General features: G+C 31.2%; 1 protein-coding gene across 1 annotated transcript in view; it reads right to left on the bottom strand.

Annotated features, from left to right (window-relative positions):
• Positions 1 to 582: 582 nt before the first annotated feature.
• LOC143063163 (ribonuclease 3-like) overlaps positions 583 to 20435 on the bottom strand; it is a 42945-nt gene continuing 23092 nt past the window's right edge. The window contains exons 11-29 of the mRNA XM_076235152.1: positions 18990 to 19061; positions 18085 to 18232; positions 13873 to 14042; positions 13267 to 13400; positions 12584 to 12712; positions 11932 to 12010; positions 10846 to 10953; positions 10244 to 10382; positions 9525 to 9645; positions 8859 to 8958; positions 8124 to 8226; positions 7575 to 7747; positions 7104 to 7207; positions 5651 to 5756; positions 5309 to 5450; positions 4651 to 4733; positions 3758 to 3864; positions 2817 to 2962; positions 583 to 1948 (exon numbers count right to left, since the gene is read on the bottom strand). Of these exons, the coding sequence (XP_076091267.1) occupies positions 1872 to 1948; positions 2817 to 2962; positions 3758 to 3864; positions 4651 to 4733; positions 5309 to 5450; positions 5651 to 5756; positions 7104 to 7207; positions 7575 to 7747; positions 8124 to 8226; positions 8859 to 8958; positions 9525 to 9645; positions 10244 to 10382; positions 10846 to 10953; positions 11932 to 12010; positions 12584 to 12712; positions 13267 to 13400; positions 13873 to 14042; positions 18085 to 18232; positions 18990 to 19061 (2241 nt within the window). The 3' untranslated portion in view covers positions 583 to 1871. The remainder of the gene's footprint in view (positions 1949 to 2816; positions 2963 to 3757; positions 3865 to 4650; positions 4734 to 5308; positions 5451 to 5650; positions 5757 to 7103; positions 7208 to 7574; positions 7748 to 8123; positions 8227 to 8858; positions 8959 to 9524; positions 9646 to 10243; positions 10383 to 10845; positions 10954 to 11931; positions 12011 to 12583; positions 12713 to 13266; positions 13401 to 13872; positions 14043 to 18084; positions 18233 to 18989; positions 19062 to 20435) is intronic.

Raw genomic sequence — 20435 nt, 5'->3', positions numbered from 1 at the left:
GAAGCCCTTAGGTCAGTCAGTAGTTCTGGATCCACCAATGACCATGCAATGGTTTCAACTTTAGTGTGCCAATGCTGATACAACTACAGACCAAAAATCATAGAATTAGCATAACTATCTTTGTTATTTGTTACAAATTAAGCAAACAGTTTTCAGTTTGGATAGTTCACATTTTTTAAGTTGAGCCATATTATAGCGGACTATATACAATATGAGTTATTTCTCATTGGTTCAAGCTGAATGGTGAACTTCAATTGTTTTAATTGACCACAATAGACCAAACTGGGTTATTTGGCAATAATACTATGTAACTATCCTTAATTTTCTATGCAAAAGTTTCAAAGTCAAAGTCAATGGACAATGACTGAGGAAGCAGGGTCAAAAAGTCTATGGAAATCAGATGAGCAAATGCTTATACAACTGCATAAACAATATCATTGACTTCATATACATTGTTGTTGGTGTCCCCACTTGTACTGACTAAATCACAAAATCTATTACAATTAATGACCACTCTGCTAGCACTTGAAACAGCATGCCTTTCTCTTTCTTCTGTAACTATTCTCATAAATGAAACAAAACTTTGTTAACAACATCAAATACTTTTTATTTATAAATATTCAGCACCAAATTGCACATTAAACATGCTACTACAGGGGTGGTCAACAATTTTGACCAGGGGCGGATCCAGCCATTTGAAAAAAAAGGGGGGGGGGGGGGTATGTTCCCAACCAAGGACAAAGTGGGAGTTCCAACTATATGTCCCCATTCAAATGCATTGATTGTCCAAAAAAAAGGGCGTTCAACCCCCAGAACCCTCCCCCTGGATCCACCAATGCTTGACTACCCATTACGGTCTCCAATCTAGAACTTGCTTAAATTTGGGTACATGAATTTTATAAATTATTGAAGTCTTGTATGAAAAGAAAAATTGTTGTTATGGGGCAAAATATTTTAGCCTGTATTGAAGGAAAAAGACCAAGAAGTCAAAACATCCAACACAAATTCCTATGACGAAGATTGTATATGTTATTTGACCATAATTCATGAATTGGTGTAAGCTTTAGACCTCTTGAACTGCATCTGGCTATTAAAAAAAACAGATATTTGTAAAGCTTATAGGAAGCCAATCAATAGGAATTTGTGTATAAAATTATGTGTTACTGCTATGACCTTTCATCTAAAGGATATAAATGCATTATGGGGTCACTAAATTTTAATTTTTCCGAAAAAAAATCTGTTAGCATCAATATGAAGTGTCACAAAACCTTAAAAGACAAAATCAATGTCACAGTACGAAATTGATTGTATCCATGTTTCCATTAATTTTTTGTCCAAATTTTATACTTTTTTTTGGCTATTAATTGTTATAGTTTTGAGTGTCACTGATGGGTCTTTTATAGACTTTTTGGGTACAAAATTATAAACCTGGTATTCTTTTATGAGTTTTATTATTCTTCATAAATTCATGCAAAAGTTATCATTAATTCAAAAGCTATGAAAAAATCAATATCATGGAAATCATAAATATTATAAAAAATAATTGCACATAGTATTCTACAACATACATTCTCTACAACAACTCATACAGGAATCACTTCTCTTTATCAATCTTCTGATATTGTTCTTCATCTGAGAGAAACAATAATAAATTCATATATAAAATTAAACTTTACAGAAATAAATTTGTTGCACTCTACTTTTTCTTTAGTCATAATTTTTGTTTAAAATCCTTTAATAGCACTACATAATACATGGTTCACAAGATACACAACACTGGTATTCTTCTGTTACAATCATAATTGTTTAGCCTCATACGAGAGATAATTTCATCATGAACAGCTTGAATAATTGTCTTCATTTCTTACTGCTCACCTTCTTTGATTCTCTATACTTTTATATTTCCTCTCCAAAAACCTCTTTTGATGAGCCAATATTGGAAATAATTCTGGAATAAAAACAAAATCAAATTTAACAGAGGTCTAAAATTCTTTAAAAAAAAACATTAGCCAAGGGCTTTTTGGTTTTGATATTTTACCAAGTCGACAAGAAAAACTTGAAGTACAAAACAAATTTTTGTACATGTGTTATCCTCATATACCTTGTCTGACAGATGAGTTTATATTTAATGTATCTAATAAGGCAGTGTTGAAATGTTAAATGACTCTGCATCTCTTCATCATATGTTACACTTTGAAGATTTCTTGTGCTCAGGGGATTCACTTAGCAATTTAAAAGAGGGACAAAAGATACCAAAGGGACAGTCAAACTCATAAATCTAAAACAAACTGACAACGCCGTGGCTAAAAATGAAAAAGACAAACAAATAACAGCACACATGACACAACATAGAAAACTAAAGAATAAACAACACGAACCAAGTTAAATGTATCTCATTAACACTTTTCATGAATATATTCAATAGAAACACAGGATATTTAAGTCTAAGTGGGAATACCATTAAGTACTTATTGTTGATAGACTGTTGGTTATCTCATTTGAATTAATTTGAATTTTGCCATGCCTTAACCTGTTAAAGCTTACTGTAAGGTATTGTTTTTACTCATTGTTAAAGGCTTTTCAGTGCTCTATAGTGCAGTGGTTTGTGAAGAGGTGTGGATTGAAGATATTTTGATCAATCAACCATTTAAAAATCTCAAATGATGTGAGCAACTTTCTCCAATCAAATAACTTTATTAATGGCATCATTATCACACGGCTTCACAGTCTAATTTAAATGCAAACCATTACATGTATATTCTAAAATCGTTAACCTCCTGCTATTGCTAGTCAGGGGTATAATAAATCTGCCTAACCTGATCGTTCTTTAAGAGAGTTATGAGCAGCAGCCATTTCAGCCTGTTGTATACTATGTCCAGTTCCTGTGGCAAGTCGTTCACCTTTGAAGTATACTGCTACCTTGTAACGTCTTGTGTTAGTTGGACCAATAGATTCAATCATTCTGAGAAAAGGAAATAAAAAAACAATCTATATATAAAACCTACCAATATGTATTTATATTTTCCTTAGTACCCATATCAAATACCATCCTATTTGTTTCTTTATGTTTAACATCATGGAAAACCAAATTAGATATCTGTACCTGGAGGCTAAATTCCTGGGGCTAAATCATTCACCAATATAATAAACTCAGCAGAAGTAGAAATGATTTTATTTACTTGAATACAAGGAAATCTTAATTTTGTTCATGGCTAATCAATGAAATATATTCTCTTTGACTACTTTTTGCTCTTTGATCGTTATTGTCTCTTTGACACATTCAATGTTTCCATTCTCAATTTTATCTTCGTTGTAAACAAATTTCTTAATTTAATTACCTTTATAACAAATTATAAACACTTTCTGACCCAAAAATAATTTAATATAGTACAGTTAACACACAATATAAATTAATCTCCTTCCTCTTAAGGAGGTTCAATACTCAGTTTCAAAATAACAGGCTTTTTATAACACTAGAATATATTGATAGGGAAATATTAGCCATTGAAATTTTTGACGAGAAAATGATCTCTCTTGACTTTTCATAGCTTTTTCATTGACAAGTTTAAGTTCCCCAAAACTATTAAAAAATAACAAAGATTTTATAAGACTAGATGGCTTATAATTATATATGTAAAAGATTTATAAAAAGAAAAATTGGGGTCAATGGTCAAAATCAGAGGATTCCAAAAATCTGACAAAAATTCCAAAACATGAGAAGCGACCATCGTTAAAAGTTTTGGAAATGTAAACTTACTTATAGATTGGAATGTCAGGTTCACCACCATCAAGATCTCTCAGAGTCAGACAACATTGTTGTAATTGAGATTTAGGATCATTCCATACTTGGTTCTTAATGAAGTCCTGAAATGAATGATTTATTTTTTTTTTGACAAAGATCAGGATGGGTATAAAAAGTATCTACAACAATGTAATAGATAAATTTACACTTGTATGCAAATTTGTCAGCCATTACCTAAAATCAAACAAGTTCCTTGAAATTTGAAGCAACATTTAACATATTTGATGTCACAATAAAAAAGAAATTATTGCTTGAAGTCAGAAGATTATTCGGAGCAGATCTAAGGTCATTCAAAGACAAAATTCATCTAAATAACAAAAGTGTTAATACTTTTATTTAGGACAAATCATTAAGATTGATTGTCAGTATTCTTGGTAAATCAGTAAATATGTAATATGATCACCTGCAGTCCTTAACATTCATTACACTTTTGATTTTAGGATCTCTTCTGTTCTGGCAAATGATTATTAAAATATTTGATTTCATGACATGCAGTCTTTGGAAAAATCAATTTAATCCATTCGATATGATTACCTGTAGTCTTAGACAAACTTTTTTATTCATACATGGTCTTATTGCTGTGTCACATATTTATTTTTTTGATTATTATTGTGTTCAATAATAAGCCATTAGTCTTCTACTTTGAATTGTTTTACATATGTCATATGAGGTTATTTTTGAAGGCCGGACGGTGACCTATAGTATTTACTTTTTGTGTCATTTGGTCTCTTCAGGAAAGTTGTCTCATTGGCAATTATACCACACCTTCTTTTTCTTATAATTATACCATCATTAAACAATTAATAGGACCACCTTTAGTCTTTACGGAAGATATTTTAAGTGATTACCTGTAGTCGTGGGAAGAAACAGACATGACAGAAAACTCGACAATAAGTCAACCCTTTGTCCACATACAGACCTCCAATAAATGCTGAAAAATAAATACAACAATTCATTTGCAAAGAACAAGTTAAAAAACACTTGATTTTCCACTCAGAATTTTTTTAATTGTAACAACCATAGTAAGAACAGCACCTTAAAAATATTGTATATTTTATATATTGTAATTTTACAGAATTTTAATTTTTTTTTATATAAATTTACTTGAAGTCCCATTTTCAAGCTGATTCTGATTTTTTTCCAACAGCTGATGAAATAGGTGCCATTGCCATTCTCTATAGCTAGCCCAGAATAACCTTAAAGGATTGTCGAACAATGCAAAATAATTGACATTGCACATAGGAAATAGTGCTCAATAGAAATTTGTATATTGTTGTTTATTCCCTGTGCTTTTTGTTCAAATGTTTAAGAACAAATGTATGAAATAGTTCATTGCTTTACCAGAGGAAATTGTTCTCTGATTTAACATGATCAGGTTTGAAAGTGTATAAACGTGGGACTAAGTCATGTCTAGATATCAAATATTGTTGAATTTTTATAATCCCTTTCATTTCCTTTGATAACTGTTGAAAGAAAAACATTTTTAAGGTTAGAAAACCTTCATACCTTCCAATAAATCTGCCTTTTCTTTTGTTTTCATATCAATGCTCTCTCCCCTAGTTTCAGCATGAATGATATGATCAGACATTCCAAGGTCGTCTGAGACAATGGACTGTGTTCTGTTATTTACCAAGGAACTCCGCAATAACTAAAAATTCATATGTAAAATTAAGTTTGCTGATTTAACAGAATAAGACGTGAATACGGTAATTCCACCAAAATATGTCACAAGGAAAATTAAAGATATATTTACTGTATAATTTTTCTTAAAATGAATATAAAATATATATTTTTCAGTACTGAATCAAGTATGCCAGCTACCTGCAATTAAATAAGAAATAAACTTACAGATAAATGTCCTTCATGATGGTCAGGAAAATGTTTAAATAAATACTCTGAAGCAACCAACTGTAAAACTGTGTCACCAAGAAACTCAAGTCTCTGATTATGTCCCCTGAAAAAAAACAATGATAATTTAATTATTTAAAGAAACTTAAATCTCTGATTGCGTCCATTGAACAAAAAAGATAATTTAATAGTTTACAGGTTTTTCAAAATTATGTTTTACATTATACGGAACTACTGATAAGAATATCAGACCTGCCAACTTTTGAAAATCCCCATGGGGGATTTAGTGTGGGACCAGGTTTTTAAGGGTTACAGTTTTTGCGGCATTTCTGCATGCACTGTTTTTTACTCTTAAAATAGTCTCATATCTCTTCTTTTTTCTTTTGGTATACTGATGATAAGCTTATAAGCCTTGATTTCTTTTATTTGCATGATTCTTGTACTTATTTTAAAATTGACAAAACAATTTAAGAAAAGAGAAAAATGACAATAAAAAATGAAGGATTTAAAATGAAGACCCCCCTTTCGCCCCTCCAAAGACCTGCTTGTCTTTAGACCACGACTCAAAAGACATGAACCTATATGTCCTAAAGTTAGAAAAATAAATTCAGATTTTTATTAAGTCTGCCAGTATTAATGAGAAAATGGATAAAATTTGAGTTATCTTTCTTTGTGTTCAGAGGTGCTCTTACCGGCGGAGGCTAATATACAGTAGAAGTGTATACAAAATGGCATCGATTTTAAATCAACAGACTTATGTCTGATTTCAAAAATTAAATGGATTTCAAGATAAACGATGTTTTCTTAAGAGTTCATTACACTGTTCTCATCTTTTAGTTAATATGATTTTGTCATGGAACTACGGTAAACGTTGCAAATTGTGCTTATATGATAAATTGGTTAAAAATCAAAGGCCGTCTGACTGAATTTCTGTTTACAAATATTAACTAATTTTGAGGATTGTTATGACCTATCAGGTAATCCGATTACTTGCAACAACAAAATATGACACCTGTTGTGACCGTTGATTAGCACAGGGTTAATATAAACTTGTCATAATATGTCCCCAGGTAAAATTATAGATTTTTAAAAGTTGATCAGAAAAACTTCAAAATCGGTAACCAATAATTTTTTCGGGTATATTTTGTGAAAATCGGGTTTTTGACTTGTTTTACGATCCCAATATCGGGATTCGGGTTGAGGGATGAAAATCGGGATGATACCGCGAAAATCGGGATAGTTGGCAGGTCTGGAATATTCATTGTTTTAATAATTGTACTTATTTAGCAATTTTAAAATAAAATAAAAACAACTTTTCTATTTTTAAAAACATTGCATTTGATTTTTCAGACGGCCTTAAATTACAAAGCACAACCAATGATTTGCTAGTTATGTGAATTCATATTTAATATTCAGTGAAGAAACTTTAACCACGCCTTAAACGGATACTTACAATGTTAAGTTATTATAACCAACAGATCTCACTGTAAAAGCTCTGGCTAACAGTCTGATGTGATCAAACTGGATCCCTGTAATTTCTTCAAATTTGATCAGCTTCTGAAATGAGTAAAAATATAAAACTACATTAAATCTAAAGAACTTAACTTACAAAATGATGCTTTTGGACAATACTTTTCAAATTGGTATAACAAATATTTTCTAATAAGAGAACTTGTTTTAGTGTAGATCTTTTATTCCTCTGCAATAGCCCATCTAAGAAACTGGTAGGAAAAATAACATCTATGAAAGTTTGAATAGAATTAATGATTGTTCATCAGGGTGGTAGCAAAGGAATAAAAGGTAAATATTCCTGGAGAAAGTATGTAATGTACCAATTATCTGCTTGACACTGAATTAATACCTGTAAATCATAAATCAGAACTGGACTCTATCCATGTTTTCATTAGCAATCAATAAAGCTTACTTGTAAAGCAGGACTAGATTCTATCCAGTGTCTGTCTCCATTAGGTTCATCTTCTTGTAAAGGGTGTAGTGGTATCTCTTTCCATGTCTGTAGTAATTCGTCACTATCACCAAACAAAGTGTTAGAGAATATTCTATCTGTAACCTCAATACCACCATCCAAAAACAATGCCCCTGTAAAACAATGTTATAACGTTGCATATACATTTTAACTAGATTTATGGCTGATTCTGATTCTAAGCAGACATCATAATCAAAGATCATGGCTACTCTATATATTAAACAATCTTTAATCTGCCAACCATGCCTATTAGTTGTGAAGGATGAAAAAACTGCTGACCATTCCTTTATATTTGTTTGGCTTCTTGTGGCTCATTTTTTGGTATTTTGGTATTCTGAGTAAAGTTTCATTATTGGTTTTCTTTGGTCTTTGTGAAATAATTCAAAACCATTCAACAGCACTTGCCAGTCCCAAAACAGACCATTAGACAGAAGAAAAAATACTAATTAAGTATAGATTAAACTATTACCAAGTTGAAGTTCTACATACCCATTAATGCTTCAAAACAATTGGCCATAGCATGTTTGAGATCTGATTCGTGACACAGGTCAGGTCCATGAGCATATAACATGTACTCATCCAAATGGAGATTCTGGAAAATAATCAAACAAAAGATTGAAACCTTCAGACTTGTCTGATCCATTGACACACAACAAACGTACATAATTAGAAATAACTATGAAACAGCATGAAGACATTTACTGCCACACTTTCACAATGTTATAGAAGTTGACTATTTTTGGACTGAAACTAGTCAAATACTTACCAATGCAATTTAACTTCTTATGAATAAAAAAAAATCATGTTACAAGTACAATGTTTAAACCTATACCAATATCTGAATGACTCAAAGTTACAAAATAACTTCAGCATCAAATTTGACATATATACTAAAGATTCAAGAAGTATGTGATATCAAAGTTATCTAAATCATATTGTAAACATGTAATCTCACTAGGTAACTTTCTGCAGAAAAGTGCTTAGTTTATTAATGTGTTTGACAGTTGCCAGTATATAAGACATGCATCTGTAGTGTTTTAATTTACATTCAGATTCAGGATCAAACAAAGGATATATTCCTATATCCTTTGAGCCCTATGCACAATACTTTACCTATATAACCTTATTTTTATTTGGTAAATATAATAGTAGATGAATACTACTTTCAAATCAAATATTACCCGTAAAGTACAGTACGGTAAAATAATTTCAATGGATACTAACTTTAGCCAGTACTGCTAAGTGTTGATTCTGTACTAAAGCTGTCCTATAACTTGTCAGTCCACCTTCCTCCAGCCAAGGGAACATAAAGAACAGATGTACACTAGAAAGAGTTAAATACATGTCAGTCAGATTTTCTTTTCTTTACTTACAAAAATAATAGTTTCAATGATCTTACATACTGGAAATTGAAACAGAGCTGGTTAATGTGCAAAAACAAAAATTAAACATTGTAAATTTTTTTGTAAAAATCTGTTTTAACACTTTTCATAAGATATGTGTGAACAGACAGACAAATGATACATGGTATACCATAATGAATCTGTTTTCAATGGGCTATTTTTTTTTATTCTAAGCTTATCTAAGAAGTATTGTGACGTCATTTTCATGAATACCAATTTCCATTGATGGAGGAAACATTCAGCTTTTGTGGATAGTTGATTTAGTGGTTTTGTCAAAGTTTGCATACACTCCTGTAGGAATATTGTACTTAGTATAACATTTAAATTCGTTAACATTTCCTGAGATAATCACTTCTAATAAGTAACCTACCATATACCAGATACCTAAAATGTTATGATAGCTTTTACTGCAGATACAAATCAATGAAAAATATCTATTCCATCAAATTTTGAATTCTGAGTTTGCATTAACACCCTGAAATCTTACCTGCTTATAAATTCTACGACAGCATCTCCCAGGAACTCTAACCTTTCATTGTGCGGTATTTCTGATAACATTTCCTCCTTATTTCCCATTCTAGACATGATATTTATCAATATATTAATTCCTGAAATGTAAATGACATCATGATAGGGCTATTTAGTTGTTAAAAAATCATAATAATACATTTCCTATTTTTTTTAAAAAGAATATTCTGAAAGCACTTATTTCCCCATTAATTTATGTGTAGTCTATATAAAAACTATCAATCAATACCTTAGGACTATCTATGGTGAGAAGTATGAGTCTTGTATGCAGTGGATGTCTTCAATGACTATAGTTTTCATTACTCTAAAAGTTGTTTTTAATTTCTTTACCAAATATCACAAACAAAATCCAGCCCCATTTTTGACAAAAGAAAAATTCCTTCTCAATTTTGAATACCCTCTTTATTTATGGAAATGCATACCAGATCAAGAAGAAACATAAATGAATTACTCATACAAATTAACTGATTTTTTTATCACTTTGAGTAAAGGAGCACAATTATTCTCACATTTCATAACCAAAAAAATTAAGTCCAATATTTCCAGTATCATGACCAGTTAATAATAAACTTATTATATAAAACACTTGTGCATTATATTTTTTCTCAAATTATGTGTAATATTATCGTGATTTCTTTTATTAAAAATGTTAAAAGTTATTTAAGCATTTTGCAGTACCTCTTTTCCTAGTATGTTGGAAATGTATTTTTCTGTCCCCATACTCTAACTGTCTCATCCCACAGTTAGATAATGAATTCCTGGCATGATCTGTGTTGGTTCCATATTTCACTTTATAAGATGTATGTGTCAGGGCAAGCTAAAAGTATACATAAATATTCAATATTAAACAAAGTTCTTTGTGGCACTAGAAGTGGTACCTCATCAAAGCAAGGCCAGTGGAAATGAAGATAAATTTGCATATACATTATGGGTTATAATCATTATTGTTCACTTCTAAAAATAAACTGTTAAAAATAAAAAAATGTATGCAATTAGCAACCAAATCACAACCAAATATCTTCATTTTTCATAAAACATTTACAGAACTTTGCCTATTTGACCTTATTAAGCAGAGAAAGATGCTTTAAAAATATAAATAACTGGTTCGATAAAAGTTACTTTTTGTTAGAATTCTGAAATTCAACAGTGGACAATTAGAAAAGTTGTGAAGACAACACTTATTTCTCACTTTTTTAGGAAATAATTCACTAATACCCAATGATATATAAAAATGAGTTGTAACAATGATGTGTACATACCTGTAATAATTTTTTACATACCTGTAATAATCCTCTATCTTGGAAGTTATATTGTATATCTTTTTCTAGCTTTGTCAAAGCATTGTGAAATCTTAAATGATCTAGGAGTACTGGTATCAACATAGTGTGCTAGAAAAAAAAACAACTTTTATACCTATTCATGACCATAGCTCTCTTTACAAGGAATTTATTTTTATGTATTTCAAAAAATTCTAACTGTTCTTTAGTTGGAAATTTGTGTGAGGGGTGTTACCCAGGTGTATGTTCTCTGATTTTGTTATAAAGAAAAAATATGAAGTACTAATCTCAGGTTAATTTTGTCTGTCAGATGATTGGAATCTATTCTATGTAAAACCCATACATACAATTCTATCTACCTGGGTGACATCTGACTTTATCCCTGTACGAACGAATCCTTTAGCACTGATCTCTATTATTTAACCCCCTTACCTGGGTGATATCTGACTTTATCCCTGTACGAACGAATCCTTTAGCACTGATCTCTATTATTTAATCCCCTTACCTTGGTGATATCGGACTTTATCCCTGTACAAACGAACCCTTTAGCACTGATCTCTACTATCTAACTCCCTTACCTGGGTGATGTCGGAATTTATCCCTGTACAAACGAACCCTTTAGCACTGATCTCTACTTTCTAACTCCCTTACCTGGGTGATGTCTGACTTTATCCCTGTACAAATGAACCCTTTAGCACTGATCTCTACTATCTAACTCCCTTACCTGGGTGATGTCTGACTTTATCCCTGTACAAATGAATCCTTTAGCACTGATCTCTACTATCTAACTCCCCTACCTGGGTGATGTCTGACTTTATCCCTGTACAAACGAACCCTTTAGCACTGATCTCTACTATCTAACTCCCTTACCTGGGTGATGTCTGACTTTATCCCTGTACAAACGAACCCTTTAGCACTGATCTCTACTTTCTAACTCCCTTACCTGGGTGATATCGGACTTTATCCCTGTACAAACGAACCCTTTAGCACTGATCTCTACTATCTAACTCCCTTACCTGGGTGATGTCTGACTTTATCCCTGTACGAACGAACCCTTTAGCACTGATCTCTACTATCTAACTCCCTTACCTGGGTGATGTCTGACTTTATCCCTGTACGAACGAATCCTTTAGCACTGATCTCTACAGTAACCTCTCTCTTCATTGTGCTGAAAATATATACAAATGTAAGCATTTCAACACAGAATCAGCCATCTTTTTCTTGATTTGCTTCAATTTATCTTTTCTTATGCAACATTCCCGTTTGGATAATACAATAAATTTCAGGGCATTTATTCAAAGACTAATGATAAAAAATTGTGCATCCAAGTTTTGATTTGAAGGCATTTACTGGCTAGACGTACATGCTTGTACTGCCAGCAACCCAATTTGCACCCAATTAATCTCTCATTGAGGCCAAAAATACATTACTGTTTGTCCTAGTTATCCAGTTTATCATAACAAATTGCCAGTAGAATTTTGTTTGAATTCAGTAAATCAACTAAAAATTCTACTGTATCAATTGTGTTTACTCAGAAATCATCTTCCTTCAAGTACAAATACAAAGTCGTTAATACTTTTCATCGAACTCGGTCTACAATTTTCACTACAACAATGTAATATAAATACCTTAAACATTAAATACTTTTAAGATTTGATATTCAATATTCTGACCAAAAAAATCCTCTTAAACAAGGATCAAAACTTCCTTTTCTGTCCACTTTGCAAGGGTCATAACTTACTTTTTCAATCTTAATTCATTCAGCTGATCTTCTTTCTGTTGTAGTTTTTGTTTGTCTGTGAATAAGATTTTGGGTTTGCTGTTCAGTAAATGTTTGAACTTGACAAATTGTTTCCACAATTTCTGATAACTGAAACAAAATAAGGCAATGTTAATGACAATCTATGATTAAAAGGGGCAATACCATGTGATGCATTATGAGAATCATGGGACAATTGCCGCAGGGATGTTAATTGGAAAATTAAACACAATCAATTAGTTCATCTTATATAGCTCACTAAATAATATTAAAGGATTTACATAAATAAGCTAAGGCCATTAGTTTTCTTGTTTGAGTTTTTTTACATTGTCATTTTGGGGCCTTTTATAGCTGACTATGGTGTATGGGCTTTGCTCATTGCTGAAGGCAGTACAGTGACCTATAGTTGTTAATTTCTGTGTCATTTGGGTCACTTGTGGAGAGTTGTCTCATTATCAATCATACCACATCTTCTTTTTTTATCATTAACTTTGAGGGTACCAATAATCCTTCATACTTCATTTGATGTCTCTTCCAAATTCTACATAAGAGATGCCTTTTGGAAATTTTCATTTGATGAACACTTTTAACATTGACTTTACTACTTTTTTTGAATCCTTTATAAAACCAAACCTAGATAGCTATGTTGTATTTATTTAGCATACTTAGGATCTCCTGCATAACTCAGCTGTGCCGGTCGGATACCAAAATGTATAATTAGTGGATAAACTGAACCATCATCCTCAAAATCCTCCCCATGACTTCTATCTAACTGGTCTATTCGTAATGAACACGGTTTCTGAAAATTATACACATCTTGTTATAAATAATCTATAAATAACGTACAAGTTAAGCATGATTGCTTGAAAATGGTGTGGTAATGATCTGATATTTCTATAAAAAAAAACAAAAATTTCTACTTGTGTCCTGTGTAATTTCTTCTGTCAATCAAATAGTGTAATGTTAAATGCATTTTTTAGTATAATACATAAACTAAAAACATAATTCTAAAATCTTCCTTGGAATAAGTCTTCTGCTACATTTCAAATTTCATAAAATTCCATGAAGGTTTGACAATGTTATGAAGTCTGAATTTTTTTTAACCACAGACAGTTGACAGCATTGATGACAGAAATAAGAATCTCTCTCGTCTTTTTCCCCCCACTTTCATTTCAGGGTAAAAAGGAAAATATTCTTTAAAAAAAATAGTTTTACAGCATTTATGTTCTTTTCTTTATATTACAGGAATTTTGAAGTTAGAAATAACCAACCATTCCAGGGTATGTGACAACCATTCCTCTGACATCATCAACAATATTCTGCCAGTCATTGGCATCGTAATCCTGGACTTGTTTCAGCATAGTTTCATCTACCATAGGCTTAGAGCTTCTTAACAGATAATTCAGTACTTCATTCATGGATAAAATTTCCTTCCCATTTTCTACAAAACAAAATGAAAGAATTTGAGAATTTAAAAATTTTTAAATGATGTAAAAATATACATATGATCATGAATAGCTAGATATAATATATTTTCATGTATAAAATTTGTGTAGCAAAAGTTGACAATATATCTGAACACGTGGTAATAAACCAAAACAGCATGCTTTGTGAAAATGTACAGAATTTTGTCTCAAAATGCATTTATTACACACTTTATCACTTAATCATATGAATTTACATTTACAATGTCGAAACTTACCACATATAATTTTTAACTTAAGTTTAAGTTGTTCGTGAGTATCAATAAAACGTATAAATTAATCAACCAGCCTCAACGGTTTTCATCAATAAGGTTAAAGGTCAATGATCATAAAGTTTTAATCTTTAGAAACAAAACCAGACAAAACTGTACACTTTCCGTAATCATGAAACAATATAGTTTGTAAAATGTATGTAATAACCATGAATTGTAAAACTAACAAACTATCTATAAATATGAATTCACTGAATAAATTCCCTGGTTATCCAGTGACTAATTCACAGGGATACTCGGCCAACTGCTGTAGGTCGAGTAATTTGTAACAACAGCAAAGAAAAATGCAATAAAGATATTATTTTATAAAAAAAAAAAAAAAAAAGAATTTGAGAATTTAATGTTGAAAAAATAAGTTGTCAATAATTCAAAACATTCTTGAGGTATACAATTTTTTTAACTTGGTTCTTCTGAAAAAGTTTGAAGGATTAGAAGAAAAACAAGAATGTGTCCAAAATACAGGAATGCCCCATCCACACTACTATTTTCTTTTTTCAGTGAAAAATGGGGTAAAAACTCTAATTTGGCATTAGATGAATGGTAAAGATCTTGCAAATCTTGGCATAAAGTGGAATCTATTACAATGGTACATGATATTTATCTGGTAAAGATCTAGCAAACTTGGCATCAAGTGGAATCTATTACAATGTTACACGATATTTATCTGGTAAAGATCTAGCAAATCTTGGCATCAAGTGGATTCTATTACAATATTACATGATATTTACCTGGTAAAGATCCAGCAAATCTTGGCATCAAGTAGAATCTATTACAATGTTACATGATATTTATCTGGTAAAGATCTAGCAAATCTTGGCATCAAGTGGAATCTATTACAATGTTACATTGGCATCAAGTGGAATCTATTACAATGTTACATTGGCATCAAGTGGAATCTATTACAATGTTACATGATATTTACCTGGTAAAGATCTTGCAAATCTTGGCATCAAGTGGAATCTATTACAATGTTACATGATATTTATCTGGTAAAGATCTAGCAAATCTTGGCATCAAGTGGAATCTATTACAATATTACATGATATTTACCTGGTAAAGATCCAGCAAATCATGGCATCAAGTAGAATCTATTACAATGTTACATCATGATATTTACCTGGTAAATATCTAGCAAATCTTGGCATTAAGTGGAATCTATTACAATGTTACATGATATTACCTGGTAAATATCTAGCAAATCTTGGTATCAAGTGGAATCTATTACAATGTTACATGATATTTACCTGGTAAAGATCTTGCAAATCTTGGCATCAAATGGTATTTATTACAATGTTACATGATATTTATCTGGTAAAGATCTAGCGAATCTTGGCATTAAGTGGAATCTATTACAATGTTACATGATATTTATCTGGTAAAGATCTAGCAAATATTAGCATCAAGTGGAATCTATTACAATGTTACATGATATTACCTGGTAAATATCTAGCAAATCTTGGCTTTAAGTGGAATCTATTACAATGTTACATGATATTTACCTGGTAAAGATCTAGCAAATCTTGGCATCAAGTGGTATTTATTACAATGTTACATGATATTTACCTGGTAAAGATCTAGCAAATCTTGGCATCAAGTGGTATCTATTATAATGCTACATGATATTTATCTGGTAAAGATCTAGCAAATATTAGCATCAAGTGGAATCTATAACAATGTTACATGATATTACCTGGTAAATATCTAGCAAATCTTGGCATCAAGTGGTATTTATTACAATGTTACATGATATTTACCTGGTAAAGATCTAGCGAATCTTGGCATTAAGTGGAATCTATTACAATGTTACATAATATTTATCTGGTAAAGATCTAGCAAATATTAGCATCAAGTGGAATCTATTACAATGTTACATGATATTACCTGGTAAATATCTAGCAAATCTTGGCATTAAGCGGAATCTATTACAATGTTACATGATATAAACCTGGTAAAGATCTAGCAAATCTTGGCATCAAGTGGTATTTATTACAATGTTACATGATATTTACCTGGTAAAGATCTAGCAAATCTTGGCATCAAGTGGTATCTATTACAATGCTACATGATATTTATCTGGTAAAGATCTAGCAAATATTAGCATCAAGTGGAATCTATTACAATGTTACATGATATTACCTGGTAAATATCTAGCAAATCTTGGCATCAAATGGAATCTATTACAATGTGACATGATATTTACCTGGTAAAGATCTAGCAAATCTTGGCATCAAGTGGAATCTATTACAATGTTACACAGTGATTTTGCTAGCGCTTGTCACTTTCGTATTTTATGAAAGTGTTTTCTCATTGACGAAAGTATTTCAAATCAATTTCGTCACTTTAATTTTGAAAGTGTAAAAAAAAATTCTCAATAAAAACTATAAATCTACCTGTTTTTATGTTTTTGACAAGTTTAAGACCTCCAGGTAATTAACATCTTCAACAGGTGTTACAAGTTGTGATACAACTAATCCGCTTATCACCATCGGATGGGTCACTAATCCGTTAATTATTAATAAACCCCATAATTGAAAGACCATCATAATTATTTCCTCAGGAAAATCAGTCAGTCGGCATTTCGACAACCAGGAATATAGTTTCGTCATTTAATCAAAAATGTAACAACCCGGACAGTTCTTTTGACTATTTAGAGACATTAAAAACATAAAATACGAAGTCATTTAGAGTCAATTAAACGAGAGATACAAATATATATCTCTTACTAAAGGAATTTCAATCGAAAATGATAATTTCCTGATGAATCCGGACTCGTTTTGAATTTATTATCCATGTGTCACTTCCCGTTTTTGTTTCATTTTAAAACCGAAAGTAGTAAACGTGATCTATTGTTGATTTGTTTACAACCTCCTTTCAGGCATTATAATAGTTTCAAAAAGGATTTTACACATTTCCAACTTAATAGAAATGATTTCCAAATATTGATTTAGACCTTTTATAAGGATAATGATTATGCAGTGAAATAATCATTGCAAGTTAATTTCTGCTGTGATTCCTTGTTTAAAAAAAATAGAATCCATTTTTTGTTGATCAGGATTGGAACAACCCCTGGAATAAACTGAAGAGAAATTGTGAACTCAATTTCTGGATTCCATGTGAGAATCTTTCATAATAATGGCCAAAACAGTCAAATCATACAATAACTGCCAATCATGCTGGTGCCTCAATCCCTTAAAATCTGACAAAGTCAAAAGATGAAGCTAGTAATAAACATCATTGGTCCCTTGCTTTTACACAAAATAAGGTTGATTTAAATAGCATGCAAAAGTGACTAAAGCCCTCAAAATTCTACCTTAAACCCTGTGTTACATGATATTTACCTGGTAAAGATCTAGCAAATCTTGGCATCAAGTGGTATCTATTACATTGTTACATGATATTTAGCTAGTAAAGGTCTAGCAAATCTTGGTATCAAGTGGTATCTAATACAATGTTACATGATATTTACCTGGTAAAGATCTAGAAAATCTTGCCATCAAGTGGAATCTATTACAATGGTACATGATACTATACTTACCTGGTAAAGATCTAGCAAATCTTGGTATCAAGTGGAATCTATTACAATGTTACATGATCTTTACCTGGTAAAGATCTAGCAAATCTTGGCATTAAGTGGAATCTATTACAATGTTACATGATATTTACCTGGTAAAGATCTAGCAAATCTTGGCATTAAGTGGAATCTATAACAATGTTACATGATATTTACCTGGTAAAGATCTAGCAAATCTTGGCATTAAGTGGAATCTATTACAATGTTCTGAATCACCAGGACCTTTCCAATCAATATCCACTAACTCTAATATCTCCGTGAATAAAAACTTACAGAACAAATCCAAACTCCTCACTGTAAAATTCTGTAAAAATATATATTCATTGTAAATTAAATGACTAATTTACATTTTTCTAAAATCTAATCTTAAAATAATCTTGAAAAAATTACATCTTTTGTTGAAGTATTTTAAAACAAAAATTTAACAAATTATACATTTTCAAACAACAATTTCTAGCAATGTATTATTAAACCACAATCCCTCCATGTTTTATTCTGTGTTTTAGGATGTGAAAATATGCATGGATGCAATTTGGGTACTCCTCTTAACAATCATGGATTGTTTGGAGGTCGGTTCAAACCATTTTTTCTATGATTCAATATAGATTCAAAATTAAATTGGTGGAATTATATACTATTGTAAATAAGGTTACATGAAAAAACAACGCCTACAAAATGGAAGCTTTTGTCTAGATCATAAATAAACGTAGTTGAAAAAACTGTCAAAATAGGTAATTTGGGTACCCTCACGTTAAGTAGACAAATGAGAAGATTCTGCACATTTTCTCATGTGAAACTGATTTCACCCCTTCACATTTATGCCTATATCAAGTCTGTCTACCTATACCATGTGTTGTTTTTCTTTGTTCTTAGATGTTTCATTTTTGAGGAGTCTTTTGCTGGTGGTTGATTTGGTCTGTTGAACTATTCAATTTTTTTTTAATTCATGTTACCATTTTGTGTATTACATTATACTTGTTTCATCAAGTGCAAAACAAAAATTATGTGGAAAATTTATTTGAAATATACTGTAATTAAAAAGTTCTTGTAATTAACCAAACCTGTAATAATTCTTGTTCTACTATTTGTATTGAGTACTCTATGTTGAATCGAATAACTTTACACACAGGAATCTACAAACAAAACATAAATATCTTAATTTACATGTAGCTGGATCCTTTTTAATCAAATCTAGTAAATGTTGACACAGGAATATGTCTCTCCTTCATGTAACTTTGATAGTTTAACGCAAATGTTGAAATTTAAATGGCAATACTTTAACATGCAAATTATGGTAAACATTCAAAGTCATTAACCATGACTGAAGGTCCAGGTCAAATACCCACATGGAAATGACAATTGGCAATGCTTATAAAAGTGCATACTAAAAACCCTTTCCTTATCATTTAAGTGGTTCCCTTAAAACTGACCTAACAAAAACTTGAACATACAAGTTTTGTAAATGTTTCAAAGGCAATGAACCATGGCAGAGGGGACGAGTTCAAATAATCTCCGCGGAAATGAAATGTGCCAATGCTTATACAGATGCATACCAAATAATTATCATTGACCTACCAAACTAATACATTATGACATCACAACTACCAAACAACATGACTCTGTCTCCCTTTTTCTTATTACCTCATGACAACACCAAAACTTGTTGTTTATTGTTAATGCAATCACGTCCCAAAAGCCTAAAGTATGTTTATACTGTACACATATCAAACTACCGGTAGTTTATCTGCACTACATCTTATGCCTGTACCAAATCTGGCAATTTGGACCATGCATTGTTTTTTGTAGTTTTGTCTTAGTTGGAATATTTATTTTTTCAGTGGGACAGTTGTTGATAGTTGATGTTGCCTGTTGTACTGTCCGTTTTATTTTGAAATATCTGATTTCTGTTATCCTTTTGATGCATTAGCTTTTCTTATTTTCAAAATGTTGCAGTGTGATTTTTTTTTAATGTGTGGAGAACATTTTGGATGTAAGGATTCATTATCAATGTGCAGAGAACCTCTGGAATGAAAAGAACTAGTTAGGCCAGGATTTTTTAATTTGTTGGTTTACGGATCCGCCGACCCGATTTTGCCCATTTCCAGAATAAAAATAAAATTGACTTTTCATGCTTTTTTATTCCTGCCGATCCTAACAAATGCATTATCCCTGCAAATAATTAAAATTTTCTTTTTTTATGAAATGAAATGCATTAATCACTAACTAAATAGATAACACTTTCTGTTGTGAAAAAAATAAAACTTCCAGTTTACGTTTCTAAACATAGACAAATGAATTTTAACTGACCTTGAAATGTTGTTTGCGCAAATAATTTTACGGAACGAAACCTATGTTTAAAACCTATTACACTATAAATTCGTTTCGCTTATTTGTCATCAGTCCGTAAGATGCATCATCTCATAGAAATAGACTTGCCCAAATGTGGACAGGTTGAAGACATCAAGTTAAAGTACTGAATATTAACAAATCATTTGGAATTTTCTTGT

The sequence above is a fragment of the Mytilus galloprovincialis genome, chromosome 2 (genome assembly GCF_965363235.1).
Source record: "Mytilus galloprovincialis chromosome 2, xbMytGall1.hap1.1, whole genome shotgun sequence".
NCBI lineage: Eukaryota > Metazoa > Mollusca > Bivalvia > Mytilida > Mytilidae > Mytilus > Mytilus galloprovincialis.
The sequence above is the reverse complement of the archived record's forward strand: the minus strand, read 5'-3'. Positions and strand labels throughout refer to the sequence as shown.